This window comes from Ursus arctos, unplaced genomic scaffold (assembly GCF_023065955.2).
Source record: "Ursus arctos isolate Adak ecotype North America unplaced genomic scaffold, UrsArc2.0 scaffold_7, whole genome shotgun sequence".
Taxonomy (NCBI): domain Eukaryota; kingdom Metazoa; phylum Chordata; class Mammalia; order Carnivora; family Ursidae; genus Ursus; species Ursus arctos.
In genome coordinates, this window is record NW_026623089.1 from 11765795 (window position 1) to 11782492 (window position 16698).

At 38.4% G+C, this 16698-nt stretch overlaps 1 protein-coding gene and 1 non-coding gene across 2 annotated transcripts in view; both read left to right on the forward strand.

The window, feature by feature from the left end:
- Positions 1 to 244: 244 nt before the first annotated feature.
- The window catches only part of EIF3A (eukaryotic translation initiation factor 3 subunit A), a 34871-nt gene continuing 18417 nt past the window's right edge, over positions 245 to 16698 (forward strand). Inside the window, exons 1-9 of the mRNA XM_026494238.4 lie at positions 245 to 482; positions 6604 to 6794; positions 6977 to 7113; positions 7481 to 7644; positions 9368 to 9567; positions 12052 to 12260; positions 13794 to 13965; positions 15982 to 16086; positions 16470 to 16568. Coding sequence (XP_026350023.2) covers positions 434 to 482; positions 6604 to 6794; positions 6977 to 7113; positions 7481 to 7644; positions 9368 to 9567; positions 12052 to 12260; positions 13794 to 13965; positions 15982 to 16086; positions 16470 to 16568 — 1326 coding nt within the window. The 5' untranslated portion in view covers positions 245 to 433. The remainder of the gene's footprint in view (positions 483 to 6603; positions 6795 to 6976; positions 7114 to 7480; positions 7645 to 9367; positions 9568 to 12051; positions 12261 to 13793; positions 13966 to 15981; positions 16087 to 16469; positions 16569 to 16698) is intronic.
- On the forward strand, positions 16197 to 16327 carry LOC113252586 (small nucleolar RNA SNORA19). Its single transcript, XR_003314937.1, has one exon. It is a non-coding gene; the product is annotated as a small nucleolar RNA SNORA19 (small nucleolar RNA).

Genomic DNA, 16698 nt, shown 5'->3' on the forward strand with positions numbered 1-16698 from the left:
GCACGTCGGAAATCTATGCAGACGCCTTCTTTCTCGCCAGGCAGAGACTCTGACCCAAATATCACCTTTCCCACCCCGATTCTCGCTCAAGGAGAGACAGAGGCCTGAGAACCTTCTCCCACACGTATCCCAGAGGTGGCCGAAGGGAGCACGACCGCACACGGAGGCTGCTTGCCGCCGCCACGTCAGCCGGCGCGCGCGACGGCAGCGCGCCTGCGCACGGAGGACCGCCCCCCTACATCCGGGGCCTGGGTGGCGGCGGCGCCGCCGTGCGGGGGTCACGTGGCTCTTTCCTTTCCGTCTCTGGTCGGCTGGGCGCGGGCGACTGCTGGCGAGGCGCGTGGAACCTCGCGCTGGTTCCCCTTCGTCTCCTTTCCCGGCCCGGGCCACTAAGGAGTTCGCTGACGCCGGGTGAGCTGAGCCTGCCGCCAAGATGCCGGCCTATTTCCAGAGGCCGGAAAATGCCCTCAAACGCGCCAACGGTGAGTAGGGGATCGGGGCGCGCTGGGCTGGGTTGGCCCGCGGCCTCGGAGGTCGAGGAGCCCAGGCCTGCTTCTCGCTGCTCCGCTGCCCGGCTGCGGCCGGAGAGGTGATCGATGCGAACTGCCCGCCGCGGTCCCGGCCTGTGGGTGGGCATGGTTTCCCTTTTCGCTCCAACCGACTGGGGCCGGTGGGAGGTGCGGAGCCGGGAACCGTCGCTCTGGGGGCTCTTCCTTCCTCCCGCCGCCGCCTCCTGGTGCGTCTCGGGGGCCGCGGTCCCGGAGACACGTTTCCGGGACCGGAGTTCCTTACCTCCTTTTTCCGCCTCCGCCCGGCGACCCAGGCCTCCGGGCTCTCGGCTGCTTAGGCCCCGCGCCCCCAGCCGCCATCTGGGAGTGCCGGGGAGGAAGAAACATGGCTCCCTCCCGGGGACAATGCACGCGAGAACCTCGACTCCACCTCCTGCCGGCGCCGGGAGCCGGGAGCCGGGCAGTCCCACCTCCGGCCCTCCTGCAGACACCTCCGCCCCCCAAATCCAGCGCCGGTCTTTGCTGGGTCAGGGTCCACTGTATCACTGCTTCGGAGACTCTGACCCATTTAACCTGTTACCTGTTTTTTCTGGCATTGATTATTGGCAGCCCCAATCACATGAAGTTGGAACAGAGTTAATACTGTAAGAGAGGGACTTCAAGTTCTCTCTTAAAGATAACGAAATTGAGGCCTAGAGAGATAGAATGTTTACCCAAGGTCACTTTGGGAGTTAGTTGTTGAGCCAGGAGACTAGAACCAAGGTCTCTAGACTTTCAGATAAGGCTTTTTTTCGCCGCAGCTCTACTGCTTGCGATTTTTCTTTCAAGGTGTACTTAAGCCACGGGCCCTTTCAGGAAAACTTGTGCGTGTCCTGGTCTGTTCAAGAGGCATTTATTACGTTGGCGTTATGGGGGTGCAAATGTACTGTGCATTGCTCTGGTTTTTAAAAACTTTCTCTTTAAGAGTTTTTAAGCCCAACAGTTTCTAAGTGTGTAGGGCGTCTATGGCTCTTATTTTCACCCTTTCACTACCCAAACAAGTTTTGGGTCTTATCCCTGTTGTAGGTGGATATACCGTGTCTATTACAGTTTTATGTTTATGGAGCTTATTTGTTAACTTGTTTGAAAATTCTCTTGTGAAAAGTTCAATTTCAGTCAATACATAAAATTAATACTACTGATAACCTGTCAGGTCTAAAGGTGTGTTTATCACATGGTTGTTATTTTAAAAGTAACAATTTGGGGGTTGGTAAGAGTGTGGAATATGATAATTCCACATTTTTTGGAATAGAGTACAGTAATTGTTTTAAAAATCGGTTAAAACTACAACTTAGATCTGATGACTACTCATTTTAACCAGTGATCTAATGGTTAGAACAGGCAAGAATTAAAGATGTTAATTTCTTCTTCTTCTTCTTCCTTTTTTTTTTTTTTTTTTTTTTTAAGATTTCACTTATATATTAGAGAAAGAGAATGCACAGGCAGGATGGGGGGGAGGAGCAGACTCCTGATTCCCAGGGAGTCTGGTTTGGGACTGGAACGCAGGACCCTGGGATCATGACCTGAGCTGAAGGCAGATGCCCAACCACTGAGCCACCCAGGTGCCCAAGGTTGTTAATTTCTAGGAATGAAAATAGATCCAACTGGAAAGTTATCACTGCAAAATGAGCTGTAGCAAAGTTAGAATTTTTTCTTACGTGTTAGGAAACTTAGAATTATATTATGGTATACAAAAATGACTGGGATTACATTAACTGTTCCAATTGCTATTGTAGATCTGTTTTACAGTCACTTCCTTTACCCATGGACGTTTTTTCTCATGCTAATAGGCTGAAGCACTGTAATCTTGATGGCCTTAAATAGTACACATTTGATGTGTTCAAGGCTTGTTTCTTTCATCACGCCTCCCTTGTGAATCTTGATATGCGCTTAGTATGAAGGGTTTTCCGATGTGTAACAAATCTTAAATGTTTTTACACGTTTTCTAAGTTGAAATAGATTGGATTCATGAAGGGAAAGTTGGGGAAAGCATCTGAAATTAAAGTAGGCAAGATGAGCAAGGGGCACCTGGTGGGGGGGACACTTTAATTTTGTGTAGGTTTTTATAAGGCTGTACTGTCTCTTTGCTGTAGTCCTTTTAAAATGTAGGTTGGGTGTTTCTGTAGTAGAGGCCTTAGCTTTCAAGGAGTAATTTCTGTACCTTTGATCTTGTGAATGAGAGCTCCTGTCTGAAAGTGTTAAAGTGAGCAGAATGGATGGCACATGGCACTGCTTACAGAATTTACAAAACTAGGATTATAAAAGGACATTTCATTCGATGGAGATAATCTCGTTTTATGTAAATGTTTTTATCTGTAACATTTGTATCCTCAAACACACAGAGAACTAATCAATCCATTTTATTATCTTAATAAAATGTGAATAAATTTAGAATAGTTGTCACTCTGAGTCTGTAATTCAGAACAATATTTTTGGGAATTGATTATAGTAATCATTCAGGAAGATGAGAACTTGGCCCACCAGTTACAGGCAAGAAATTCATACACTGGAATCATTTGCGAAAAGCCCCTTTTCCTGAATATGTTGTCAGTAGTGTGGAATTAATTGCTCCTGATCTTGTAACAGCCTTTTAATTTAGATTCTGGCAGTGATTCATGTAAAGTTGTCATTAAACCCACAAATTGTTTAACATTGTAGCTTATCTACTTGTTCTGTTGCACAGATAAACTAGTAATATTGAAGGGGGCAGACCTAAACTTTTTCTTTTAGAAATAGTTTGTCATTGTGTTTGAAAGGTAAACTCAGAATGCCTACACTCCTGGTATTCATAATTCCAGATTTTAATCTTTATTTCAAGAATATCGGTTTGGAAATGGACTTTTTTTTTTTAAAAAAAACATTGCAATAGAGCCTTTAATGTGTGGTGTTTCTTTTTAGCCTCAAAAACTTTTCCTTTTTAGATAGTTAAGAGGAACTAAATTCTCCCAGTATGTAAATTAGGGTAAAGATAGGAACTCACCCTCTTGGATTATCATGGTCTCTGTTCCATTCCCTTTTTTTCCTTTAAAAACATTCTTGCTTGGTATCCATGTTTGCTTTTTTTCTTGGTGATGCTGGAGGTGTCCTATAAAAAAATTATGTTTTAGTGCGTTTGTTTTGGTTTGTTTGAACCTGTTGTTTCCGAGTTTGAAATTGGAATTTGGAATCATAAATTTTGATTGGCTGTTTAGGAAGCGAAAATTACTTTTAAGGACCCTTGGGTGTCTCAGTCTGTTAAGCATCTGCCTTCACCTCAGGTCGTTTTCCTGTGGTCCTGGGATCCAGTCCTGCATCGGGCTCCTTGCTTGGCAGGGAGCCTGCTTCTCCCTTTGCCTGTCCTTCCCTCTGTTTGTGTTCGCGTGCTCGTTCTCTCTCTCTGACAAATAAAATCTAAAAAGAAAAGAAAGGAAAATTACTTTTAGTTCTATCCCTGAACAAGATTTCTTACTTTTTAGAGTGACATTAAGAAATCACACTCCCCTATTTAAAAATAAGAGATTGGGTAGGTGAATTATTTTTAGACAGCTTATTATTTTGTCATCACCATGGTGGGGCCAGCTCTCAACTTTAATAACTCTTTGTTCCTGTTTTGTGTTACAAGCATTTTGACAGTGTTTATATAGAATAGTATTAAGATTTAAATGCTCAATTTAAGACTGGGAATTGTATGTAACAGATTGTTTTGCTGCTGCAGTGCTAGTAAATGTGAATCATAAATTTAAAAGCATTTATTTCCAAGTTTTTGGCTGATAGAGACCTTTTTTGTTAAATAGTTGTTAAAAATACTTAGGGTACTGTTGGATTTTAGAAAATAACCTTGTATATGTATGCTTCAGGAAGAAGATAGATAGGTCCTCCCCTTAGAGCAGGATAGGCTTATTATTTTAACAAAGTATCTAGTTGTATTACATTTTCATTTCCTCTTACAGGGTTGTTTTTTGTTTTGTTCTTTTGTAAGATAATGGACTCAAATGAAAATGGACTTTTCCCCATATTGCCAGGATTAATGTTGACATTGACTTGAATTATTGTAGAGGGGTTTGTTTTCACTTGCATATGAAGAATATGATTTGATACAATATGGGATTACATAGGGTATTGTATAAAGATAACTTACTTCGGTATATTTTGTGATTTTTCTCGTTGCAAACTTGTTAATATACCAGAGTTGGAATATTGTTTGTAGTTTTCCTGGAGGAAGGAATGTTCAGAAGCAACATTCCTGAAAGATGTGCTAGTTGAGAGAAGAAATAATAGAGAATTACTAAATCTGTAGATCTAGTAAAACTCCTAAATAAGGGACATTTCTGCCTGTTGTTTGCCTAGCACGTTAACATGGTTTATAATGTATGGTGTTAACTCTTGAAAATAATTCTTTGTTAAAGATTTTTTTCTTAGGAGGAAAATAATGATTTTTAACAATGGGAATGTAGTGTTTTAAGGCCTTCTTTTTTAATGGTATAGACTAGTGTTTTGGTTCCCCAAAGTATTTTTCAAATGTTTGGTGGAAAGATTTTTTTGTGTGCAGTTTGGCAGTTACTGAATTTTAAGTTGAACATAACCAGATGACTTAAGTTTGATAGCCCCCCACCTCATTGACTAAGTTTTGTGCAAAAGAAAATAAAAGATGAGAAAAAATAGGATAAAATTTAATCTTTGTCAGAAATAATATGATAGAGGAGACTTTGCTTTTGACTGAATTCCAAAATGAGCAGTATCCATAAAACCTGAGATTGGAGCTGGATTTTGAAATACTGCCACATGCAGAACGCCTTCGGGTTTCGGTGGCACTAAATTCATAAGTGGATAATTTCCTTGCTATGCAGTCTAAAATTTTTACTGTCTTTAAAAATTGTATTTTTTAATAAACTATTTTTTTAAATAAACAATTTTAGAAGTTCAAGATTTACAAAATTATTGCAAAGATAGTACAGAGTGTTTCCATATAAACCGTAACCTATTGATATCTTTTATCATTTTGGTACATTTGTCGCTAGTAATGAACCAATACTGATATATTGTTAATGAAAGTCCATACTTTGTTCAGATTTTCCTAGCTTTCCCTAATGTCCTTTTTTGAATTCCAGGATCCCATCTAGATACCATATTACATTTAATCATCCTGTGTCTCCTTAGAAACCTCCCCTTGTTATGACAGTTCTTAGATTTTCCTTGTTGATAACCTCGACAAGTTTTGAGGAGTACTGGTCAAGTATTTTGTAGAATGTCCCTCATTTGGAGTTTGTCTTAATATTTTTTTTTCATGTTTAGACTGGAAAAATAAGTGGAGAGATATTCCATAGATTGGAAGACTAAATATTGTTAAATTATCAATTCTTCCAAATTTCATTCATAGATTCAGTAAAATTTGAATGAAAATTCCAGTGAGCTAATTTGTAGATATTAACAAACTGATTCCGAGTTTATATGGTAAGGTAAAGGACTTAGTAAGCCAAATAATACTGAAGAACAAAGTTGGAGCACTCACTGCTTGGTTTGAAGACTTTTACATCTATAATAATCAAGATAGTGTGGTATTAGCAAAAGACTAGACACATTGCAATAGAGAGTGATCAGAATAGAGAACCCAAAAGCAGGGCCACACAAATAGTCAGTTGATTGTAAAGGGAACAGAGTCAATCTAATTGACTGTCTAATTGACAGTCTAATGATTTTTCTGCCTGGAGTCTTAGCACGAACTAGTAAAAATTTCCTCAGATCACTGTGATTGAAGTTATACTTGACTTTACTGTGTTTGCTGGGGAAAGGTTTTTTTCCTCTCATGACCTCAATTTCTGGAACTTAGAAGGACACATTTGGTACAGTGTAATTGAGTGAAATCCAGTGTTATATGTAGACCATATTTTGAGATAGTACCAGTTTTTCATTGTTTTAGACTCAGATAGTTTTGGCATGGCTTTAGATAGCAAAAATAAACGTTTATCTAAAAAGAGATGGTGGTGAGTTCAGAAATTAAAATAGCCAATTTAAGCAAAATTTAGACTTCTATATAGTATATATAATGGATTTTAATTTTCCTGAATTATTTTTTCAGAATTTCTTGAGGTTGGAAAAAAGCAGCCTGCCTTGGATGTTCTTTATGATGTTATGAAAAGTAAGAAACACAGAACATGGCAAAAGATACACGAGCCGATTATGTTGAAATACTTGGAACTTTGCGTGGATCTTCGGAAGAGCCATTTGGCTAAAGAGGGATTATACCAGTATAAGAACATTTGTCAACAGGTATGAAAAGAGCTGGGTTTTATATTTTTAGTAAGTGCTTTTAGTGACTTTCAGAGGAGTTTACTTTCTAGAGTTGTAATATACTTTATATCTTAAAATTTGCTCTTAAAATATTTTATGGTTTGTTGAGAAAGTGTTTTAAGGTTCTTTCTCTCCCTCTCTCTCTCTTTTTTTTGATTTAGGTGAACATCAAATCTCTAGAGGATGTTGTTAGGGCATATTTGAAATTGGCAGAGGAAAAAACTGAAGCCGCTAAGGAAGAATCTCAGCAGATGGTCCTAGACATAGAAGATCTGGATAATATTCAAACTCCTGAGAGGTATGTACGTTAAATTGTTGATACATTTTCCTCAGGTTTTCTTGACATGTGTCTCCATCATCCTCGTTTGAAGTTCATTAGAAGGAATGCTTATCTTCAGAATTTTAAATGTATAGTAACAAAATCATACTATTCAAAATTTGTAAGCAGATAGGAGGCACATACCGATTTAAATGGTTGTAATATGCATGGGGCATTCAAATATTTGAATGCGTGACTACTTTACAGTGCATCTAAAGTTGTAGGAAGAAGTTGCACTTTTTTATACTGACCATTGTTGGTTTTGATTTTTCAATCATATGGCAAAGTAGGAAATCGTATCTAAAATTCTTTTCGACTTTTAACATTTTTTTTTCCTTCTTTTTAGTGTTCTCCTAAGTGCCGTAAGTGGCGAAGACACTCAAGATCGTACCGACAGACTACTTTTAACTCCATGGGTTAAATTCCTTTGGGAATCATATAGGCAGTGTTTGGACCTTCTTCGAAACAATTCTAGAGTAGAGCGTCTCTACCATGATATTGCCCAACAAGGTAAGATGAAAACTGATTTGAAAAGTTGACTTTTGGGACAAGATTTTGCAAAAGATGGACAAAGTTAACCTGTTTTTCTCCATAGTACTCATTTTATAGTTTTTATCCTTACTGAAAGATGATTGGCATTCATTTTAAATATTAAATAAGTGACTGTAAGAAATTTGTTTTACTTGTTAGTGTAATTCTATATGAAATCCACTTCACGAATATCTGAATGACAAAGTCATTTTGGGATTTTCCGGTGACTAAAAACATAAATGGAACTTATTGATTGGTTTCTGATAAACTTGAGTTCTTTTGACTTCACTACTGCATATTCTCAACCATGCCGTGGGTTTCTAAGGCCTTTGTAAGCTTCGGACTTGTAGGATTCCTTGAAAAAAATACATAGTTTTATTTTCTTAAACAGTATCACTGAATATAGAACTAAGTCATTTTGATGACTCAGGATTGTCATAAAAAGTATCCGGTTGTTACACTGTGTATACAATTGACACTTGAACAACTGGGGGTGGGTGGTGGTAGTGGTGCTGATGGACATACCCCTTTCCCCCATTCCTGCACAGTTGAAAATCTGCCTATGACTTGACTACCCAAAATCTTAACTACGAATACCCTGTTGTTAACTAGAAGCCTTACTGGTGACATAAATAGTTGATTAATACTTATTTTCTTTGTTACATGTGTTATATACTGTAGTCTTAAAACAGGTAAGCTGGAGAAAAGAAAGTGTTAAAATCATGAGGAAGAGAAAAATAAATGTACAGTACTGTATCGAAAAAGTCTACACGTTAGTGTACCTGTACAGTTCAAACCCTTGTAAGGATTAACTGTACTTTGAATCCTGAACTGTATGAAGTCTGTTCTCTTAATCTTGTATCTTTTCCCTACTGTCACTTGGTTTAATGCAGCTTTTTAACAATATATGAATGGAATATATGTGACTTGAGAGTGGCTTTTGGCTTTTTCTTACTTTGGCCTCGGTAAGCCTTGTGTTGCCATTCTTTTCAGTATGGGGGACGATTGGCATTTGTTTATCCAAGTTGTAAGTGACTTTAAGAATATTTTACTTTGAGTGTTAGAACCCGTGTTCCATTTTGCTTACATGGCTAGCATATGTGAATTTTCATTTAGCAGAAGTACACTTGGGGTTTTTGATAACTACTGATAGAAATGTTAACCTGAAGTTAAGCTGCATCCCTTTTGTTTTGGTTCTGTTGGAATAGAAATCTCTTTTAAGAGCAAAGGAATTCTGAAACAATTGTTGTATTGCATATATGACGATAGAAAATTATTTTAATGACAGAGTAAGTAGTTAAGGTATACGTCTATGTACACAGCTGAAGTCAGGTTACCAGAAGCCCGCAGTTTGTTAGCTAGCGAGGCTCTTTATATTTCAGGCTAGAATATTTTGTTCTTTTAGGATTTGAAGTGGTAGGTGTTTGAAAGGTAAGTCCTCCTACACTTTAATTTGAATAGCTTCCCATTTGTAAACTCTCCTAGAACCCCAGGACCAGATTCTAGCTCTAGGACAGGACTATGTCCAAAAGATGGTCAGGATACATGATGAAGTGACCGATGATTCTGATCATTTCTAAAGACTGATTATAAGTTTGGTAAATCTTGTTAAAATAACTGATTTTAATATTTGAAATAAAACTAATTCAAATACTTGGTGATGGTGGAAGGTACCTAATATATCTTATAATTATGCCTATAGCTTTCAAATTCTGCCTCCAGTACACCCGTAAGGCTGAATTCCGTAAGCTGTGTGACAATTTGAGAATGCACTTGTCACAGATCCAACGTCACCATAACCAGAGTACAGCAATCAATCTTAATAATCCAGAGAGCCAGTCTATGCATTTGGAAACCAGGCTTGTTCAGTTGGACAGTGCTATCAGCATGGAATTATGGCAGGTATGTTGTGAACTATTTGCTGTCTTTTGTAGTCATAATAACCCATATTACCTTTTTTTTTTTGTGAGTAAAGCAATAGAAGTTTATTAAGCAAGGATACAGAAAAAGCTCTCAGGAGTGAGAGGGGTTCTGACAGAGTTGCCTACTTTTTTTTTTTTCCTTTAATGAGTATCTTCATCTTGATATTTATTGGTTAATTTCCATAGATAATTGAGGAATTTAAGATGCCCTAATGGATAGCTAAGAGTTCTGGACAGGCAGTCTCAGGATATTTTGGTTCTGGTTGCCTGCTGTGAAATCTGGGCCAAATCAGGTAATCTCTTTTGGACCCAGTGGCTTTGCATATAAAACAGTTCATCCTCACTGTTGCTCAAAGTGTGGTTCAGTGTCTGTGAACTACCTACTGATCCAGGATGAAAGAATTATAGAGGAGAATATGCATTTATTAAGGGTGGAGGTTTTTTAGTTTTTTTTGTTTGATTTTGTTTTTGGTAGCAATTTCATGGTAATTTTGTGTGTGTTTACTCTGTTTAGAAAAACTAAGCTTGTCTTTTAGTTTTTGTAATAATTTTGCTGTATTTCATAAAAATATTGGCAGCAATAGGTTGGAAACTTAAAAAAAAAACTTGTCCCTTTACTGTGGATGTTGGAGAAATGCTGCAGTAGATTGTCTCCTAGATTTCTTAGTGTTTCTTTGGCTTAGTAAAGGTGTGGGGAAGAGCCTATACTGGAGATCTTAGTAGTGTTGGGAGACTTGTCCACTATTTGGGCTTTTTACGTTAAGAATTCCACAAAGACATTTTCACATGATTTTGTAGTCCTGACTTGAAACTTTTAAATATTTGACCAAAAGATAAAATCTAATTGAAATTACAGAGGAAGATCGGTAGTTTTTCAGCCAGTTGAAACGGTGATTTCCTGCTTTCCAAAATATTTTCCCTTCTGTAGGGACACCCTTAAAACACTACCTGATGAAGTAATGAGGAAAAAGAGGTACTATAGAAGACAGACATGCTTATTATAGAAAAAGTGGATAAGTAGAAAGAAGAAACTATTCACCTGTTATTTTATTATTCAGAAATAACCTCTGTGATGTGTTTTATGTCCTTCCAGATTTTTTCTTATACATTCTCCCAAGTAGTGTGATAATGATACACTTGAAAAAACTTCTAAATCACGTTTATTTATTTATTTTTTTTAAGATTTTATTTATTTATTCGACAGAGATAGAGACAGCCAGCGAGAGAGGGAGCACAAGCAGGGGGAGTGGGAGAGGAAGAAGCAGGCTCCTAGCGGAAGAGCCTGATGTGGGGCTCGATCCCAGAACGCCGGGATCACGCCCTGAGCCGAAGGCAGACGCTTAACCGCTGTGCCACCCAGGCGCCCCTAAATCACGTTTATTTTTTTATTATTATTTTAAAAAAATATTTATTTATTTGACAGAACGAGCGAGCACAAGCAGGTGGAACAGGAGAGGGGCAGGGAGAAGCAGGCTCTCCGTCAAGTAGGGAGCCTGATGCGGGGCTTGATCCCAGGACTCTGGGATCATGACCTGAACTGAAGGCAGACATTTAACTATCTGAGCCACCCAGGCGCCCCTAAGTTCATTGAAGTGTAATTTACGTTGAGCAAAACTCACCCTGAAATTTGAAAGATGCAGTCATCACCAGAATCAGGATTTAACTCCCTTGTGCCCCTTTGCAACTAACCCCACCCTGAACCGTAAGAATCTGTTGATCTGTTTTCTGTCAAAAAGATCACATTTAATAATTAAAATGATCTGTTATGGAAAAATTTGTAAGCATATAAAACCAAATTTTTAAAAGTATACCTTGAAACATCTTTAGGACAGTCAAAAGAATGGGATTTGAAAATAACCTTTGCAAATTAAGCACAGTTGACAAAGTTGTCAAGATAGTTGGAGCTAATCTGGTTTTGTCAGGCTTCAGGCTGGGGTTGGTTGGTAGAAAGACTAATAAAATTGAATTTTATGAAATTCTCTATGGGGCTGATACATTTTCTTACAGATACTTGGCATCTTAAAATTCATCCTTGCTACTACTATGAAAGGGGCAAAGAAAGCGAAAGTCTCTATTCTATTTATATCAGTTGGCACATGTTCAAATACACCTTATCTACTTTAAAAGCTTCTTTTGAGCAGCAGCCCTGAAGTTCATTAGCATCTTGAACTGGACTGAGGGAGTTGCATATTGTGGCTGAAAAGGCAATGCACTTTTTTTTTTTTAAAGTCTGTTCTGTCTAATTTGAAGAAGTTTAAGGATTTAGTATTTTTGCGATAAAGGTAGTTTTCTGAAATATATCAGATATTGTAGATGAGTAAAAGGAACCACACATAAAGGAATTTTACTTCCCACTTTTTTTATTCAGTACTTTGTGTTTTAGGTTTCATAAAGAGATTTGGATTAGATTTTTTTTTGTTTGTTTGTTTAGAATGCAGTGACTGATTTATACTACTAATTTTAGGAAGCATTCAAAGCTGTGGAAGATATTCATGGACTATTCACCTTGTCTAAAAAACCACCGAAACCTCAGTTGATGGCAAATTACTATAACAAAGTTTCAACTGTGTTTTGGAAATCTGGAAATGCTCTTTTTCATGCATCTACACTCCATCGTCTTTACCATCTGTCCAGAGAAATGAGAAAGAATCTTACACAAGAAGAGATGCAAAGGTAAGAATGTTACAGTCAAATAATATTGAGATTATGAAATAAATATCTTCTCATGAATGGCATGGTTCCAGGTTAGGGTATCTCAGCTTCTACACCACTGACGTTTGGGGCCGGATAATTTCCTGTCGTGGCGGATTGCACTTAGGGTGTTTCACAGCATCCCTAGTCTGCCCACTGGATGCTGGTAGCAGTCCTTCCACTTCTGACTGTGAGAAGTGTCTCCAGACATGGTTGTTCTCTGGTAGTCTTGGTCTTCAAGTAACTGTCCTTTGTCTGATAACCAACTTTGCCAAAAACCTGATTGAGAAAATCGAATATTAGGAAAGACAGTGTTACTGTATGAGCTTTCTATCCATATACGGTATTTAAAATCTAGTCTTAGGACAGATAAGAGAATTTAAAAAATAAATGCCATCAAGTCACTTTTTCCCCTGATTAGAAAATATAACTGAGTGTGTGTTTGAATATAGAAAAGGGGTCTATAACCTAGCAATCTAAAGACCACTTTATTTTTTTTTAACAATACATGCAGCCTATTTTCTTTCAGTCATGTGTTTTTTGTTTTTTTTTTTTTAATATGTTTCAGTTAGACTGCGGGAGCTCACGCCATTCTTTTTTCTCATTGGCAGACCATGTTATTTTGGCCTCTGATAGAATTTTGTACACCAAATGTTTTTCTAGCTTTACAGCAATACATGGAACAGACTAAATGAATTTTCCTAGTGTATTTTCTTTGAAACTCTTAAGGACAGTGTTCATTATGTCATCCACTGTCCTTTGTGCAGTTCATGTCTGAGATTAAAAAAACAAACGAACTTGGGTTCCTTTAAGGTACTTCTGTACTATCCCTTTAGAAGGTGCTGTAATAACAGTATTATAATAATAGAATTAGGTTATTTAGCTCTATGTACGTTATTTTGCTTAATCTTTACAACAGCGTCCTGACTCAGAAAATTAAGTATCTTACCTTAGGTTCCAGTCTTGGAAATGGTGAAGCTGAGATTCTAACCCTTGACCCTTGGGCTCCAGAGCCCACTATCCTTAATGTCCTATAGTGCTCTGAATTCAACCGGACTTTCCTCTTGTGTTCTAAGGAAACTAAGATTCAGCCTCACCACGAGTCCTCCCCTCCCACCTCCCAGTTGTGTTCACTTATGATCCTTGTAAGTTTTTCCCCTTTTCTTACTGTCATTTTTTTTTCCTTGATTTTAAAGCTGCCTTAATTGTTTTTCTAAAGAAGCATCGGGTATACAGATTTACCTGTTCTACATTTTAGACCCACAGTCTTTTTCTATAGTTGGCAAATATTGACAGTAGTAAGTGGTGGGTGAAGTTCTGCTTCTCCCAAGTATTCATTTTAGCACAGTCCATTTCTCTTCATCTCCTGCTTTGATGAATAACACGTGTGAGTACAGTCTGCTGGTATGGTGTACGTATTCTGTCACTGGCGTGTCTTACCAGACAATTAAAGAAGTGGTTTTTTGTATCAGGTAACTTTTATGAATTTAACAGATTTGTAATTTTGTTCTCTAGAATGTCTACCAGAGTCCTTTTGGCCACTCTTTCCATCCCTATTACTCCTGAGCGTACTGATATTGCTCGACTTCTGGATATGGATGGCATTATAGTCGAAAAACAGCGTCGCCTTGCAACACTGCTAGGTCTTCAAGCCCCACCAACAAGAATTGGCCTTATTAATGATATGGTTGGTATAAGTTGGAGCATTCTTACAGCTCAGAATAAAAAACTTTATGGTCACGTTTTATAATTCATGACTGGTGGTTCTGATGGATGGACTATTTTGAGTCCTCATTGTACCCATAGATAAGTATGGAAGTTTATAAGAAGGGTACTGGTTGATGTCAGGTCAATAGATTAGCTGACTGAGCCTATTTTAGCATAGGGGAAGGGATGTTCAATGGAGAATCTAGAATAATTTCTCCCTCCCTTCCTTCCTTCCTTCCTTCCTTCCTTCCTATCCTTTCCTTTTTTTCTTTTCTTTTCTTTTCTTTTCTTTTCTTTTCTTTTCTCTTTTCTTTTCTTTTCTTTTCTCTTCTTTCAAGATTTTATTTATCTGACAGAGAGAGAGAAAGCCAGCGAGAGAGGGAACACAAGCAGGGGGAGTGGGAGAGGAAGAAGCAGGCTCCCAGCAGAGGAGCCTGATGTGGGGCTCGATCCCAGAATGCTGGGATCACGCCCTGAGCCAAAGGCAGACACTTAACGACTGAGCCACCCAGGCGCCCCTAGAATAATATCTTGATAAAAAAATAAGAGCTGGGAGAATTCTATTTGAATGCTTACACCACAGCTAATTTAAATAAATATTTAAGGGCATTTATAAGGGGAAGTATTCAAGAAATGTGGAACATGAGTCATGTACCCATTTTATATTAGATTGTGTATGGGGATAGGATCTGCCGTTGTTTGCCTCAGTCTTGTGATTATTAGGTCTATATGGGAACACATACCTGTGCTTGCAAATCTTGCTGTGTCCCTGCAGTTAGTCTGTCGTTGGGTTAGCAGTCCCAACATGCGAAGGATAAAGGCCCACGTGCATTATATGTTCTAGTTTATAGTTAGGTAAGGTAAGATTTCGTTATGGGCAGTTTTGAGGTTTATGAAATTAGGCTACTTTTTTGGTCCCTTTTTAAGAAAGGTTATGCATTGGCACCCTTAGCTGAATTCTAGTCACATACAAGAATATAAAGTTATAGGGGCGCCTGGGTGACTCAGTTGTTAAGCGTCTGCCTTCGGCTCAGGGCGTGATGCCAGAGTCCTGGAATCTAGCCCCGCATTGGGCTCCCTGCTCCGCTGGGAGCCTGCTTCTTCCTCTCCCACTCCCCTTGCCTGTGTTCCCTCTCTCTCGCTAGCTGTCTCTGTCTCTGTCAAATAAATAAATAAAATCTTAAAAAAAAAAAAAAAAGAATATACAATTATAGGGACCTTCGGCTCAGGTCATGATCCCAGAGTCCTGGGATCGAGCCCCGTATTGGGTTCCCTGCTCAGTGGAAAGCCTACTTCTTCTCTCTCTCTGCCTGCTGCTCCCCCTGCTTGTGCTCGTGCGTGCTCTCTCTCTCAAATAAATTAAGTCTTCAAAAAAAACATAAATGTAATTGGGTGAATTCTCATAACGCCATCCCCACGCTGGTAGCCACTGCCCTGGTTTGTAACACCACATATTAGTTTGTCTACTTTGTATGAGATTTAAGTTCTATATATGTACAATAATATGTTAAATTCTTTTTCTTGCCGTTATGTTTGTGAGATTAGCTGTTTTTTCTTTGATCATTTCTGTATAAGAACATCTTATTTGTACTGTGTTTTTTTTTTTTTCCTTCTAGTTTGGGGATGTTATGAGTAGTGTTATGGTAATTTTTGTGTGGTACAGTTATTTGTAAGCTGTGGTATTTTACTTCATTACTGGTAATAAATTAGCTTGGACACATGAGTTGTCTTTAAATAGTTTATTGATCATGTTGATTTAGAGTGTTTATATCCTTATTAAGCTCTTGGGGACTTTTCACTGGGGGTAGATGCATAATTTGGGGTTAGAGACCCAAACATAGTTTTCCTTTGAATTCCTCTGGTGAACTTAATGAGAGTTGAGGCCAGTTTTTCAGACATTTTCCAGATTTCTGATCCTCTGTTTTTCTTACTTACACTGGATTCGAATCTAGTTGGAAAATTTCCTTCAGGAAATTAAACCTTTGGTTTATTGTAGGTCAGATTCAACGTACTACAGTATGTTGTCCCTGAAGTGAAAGACCTTTACAATTGGCTGGAAGTGGAATTTAACCCACTAAAACTCTGTGAGAGAGTCACAAAGGTAAGACTTTGTATTTTAGTTTTGGTTATACTACTATACAGCTGACCCTTTTGCTATTTCAGATTGTATTTATATTGAGAGAGAAGTATGGTCCTATACGTTTGAATTCAGTGCACAATTTCATTGTCTTTTTTTCTTTACATCAGGAAAAAAGATATTTCTGATGTGCTAAATAAACTTTTGGAGGTCTATTAGCAGCATGACTAATATAGCCATTGCTGTCAGTCACCTTCAGACAAGCCTCAGTGTAGCTTCATATTCTAGGTGTATTTCCCTGCCGTGTGTGATGTCTTTATATGTTTTAAGAAAATTAGAAAAGTTTCACCAATGTTTGAGTGTTACTTAGAAAGTATAATTCTTTTTCAATGTAATGGATTTTGTAGGTTCTAAATTGGGTTCGGGAACAACCTGAAAAGGAGCCAGAGTTGCAACAGTATGTTCCGCAGCTGCAGAACAACACCATACTCCGTCTTCTGCAGCAGGTGAGCATTTTCAGATGAGTGTTTTATTTAGAACTGGAATTGTCCCCATGATTGTTTTTATCACAACACTAAAAAATTTAGGAATCACCTAGGAATCACCTTCACCCAACTCTGTCCTTGCCAAAATTAG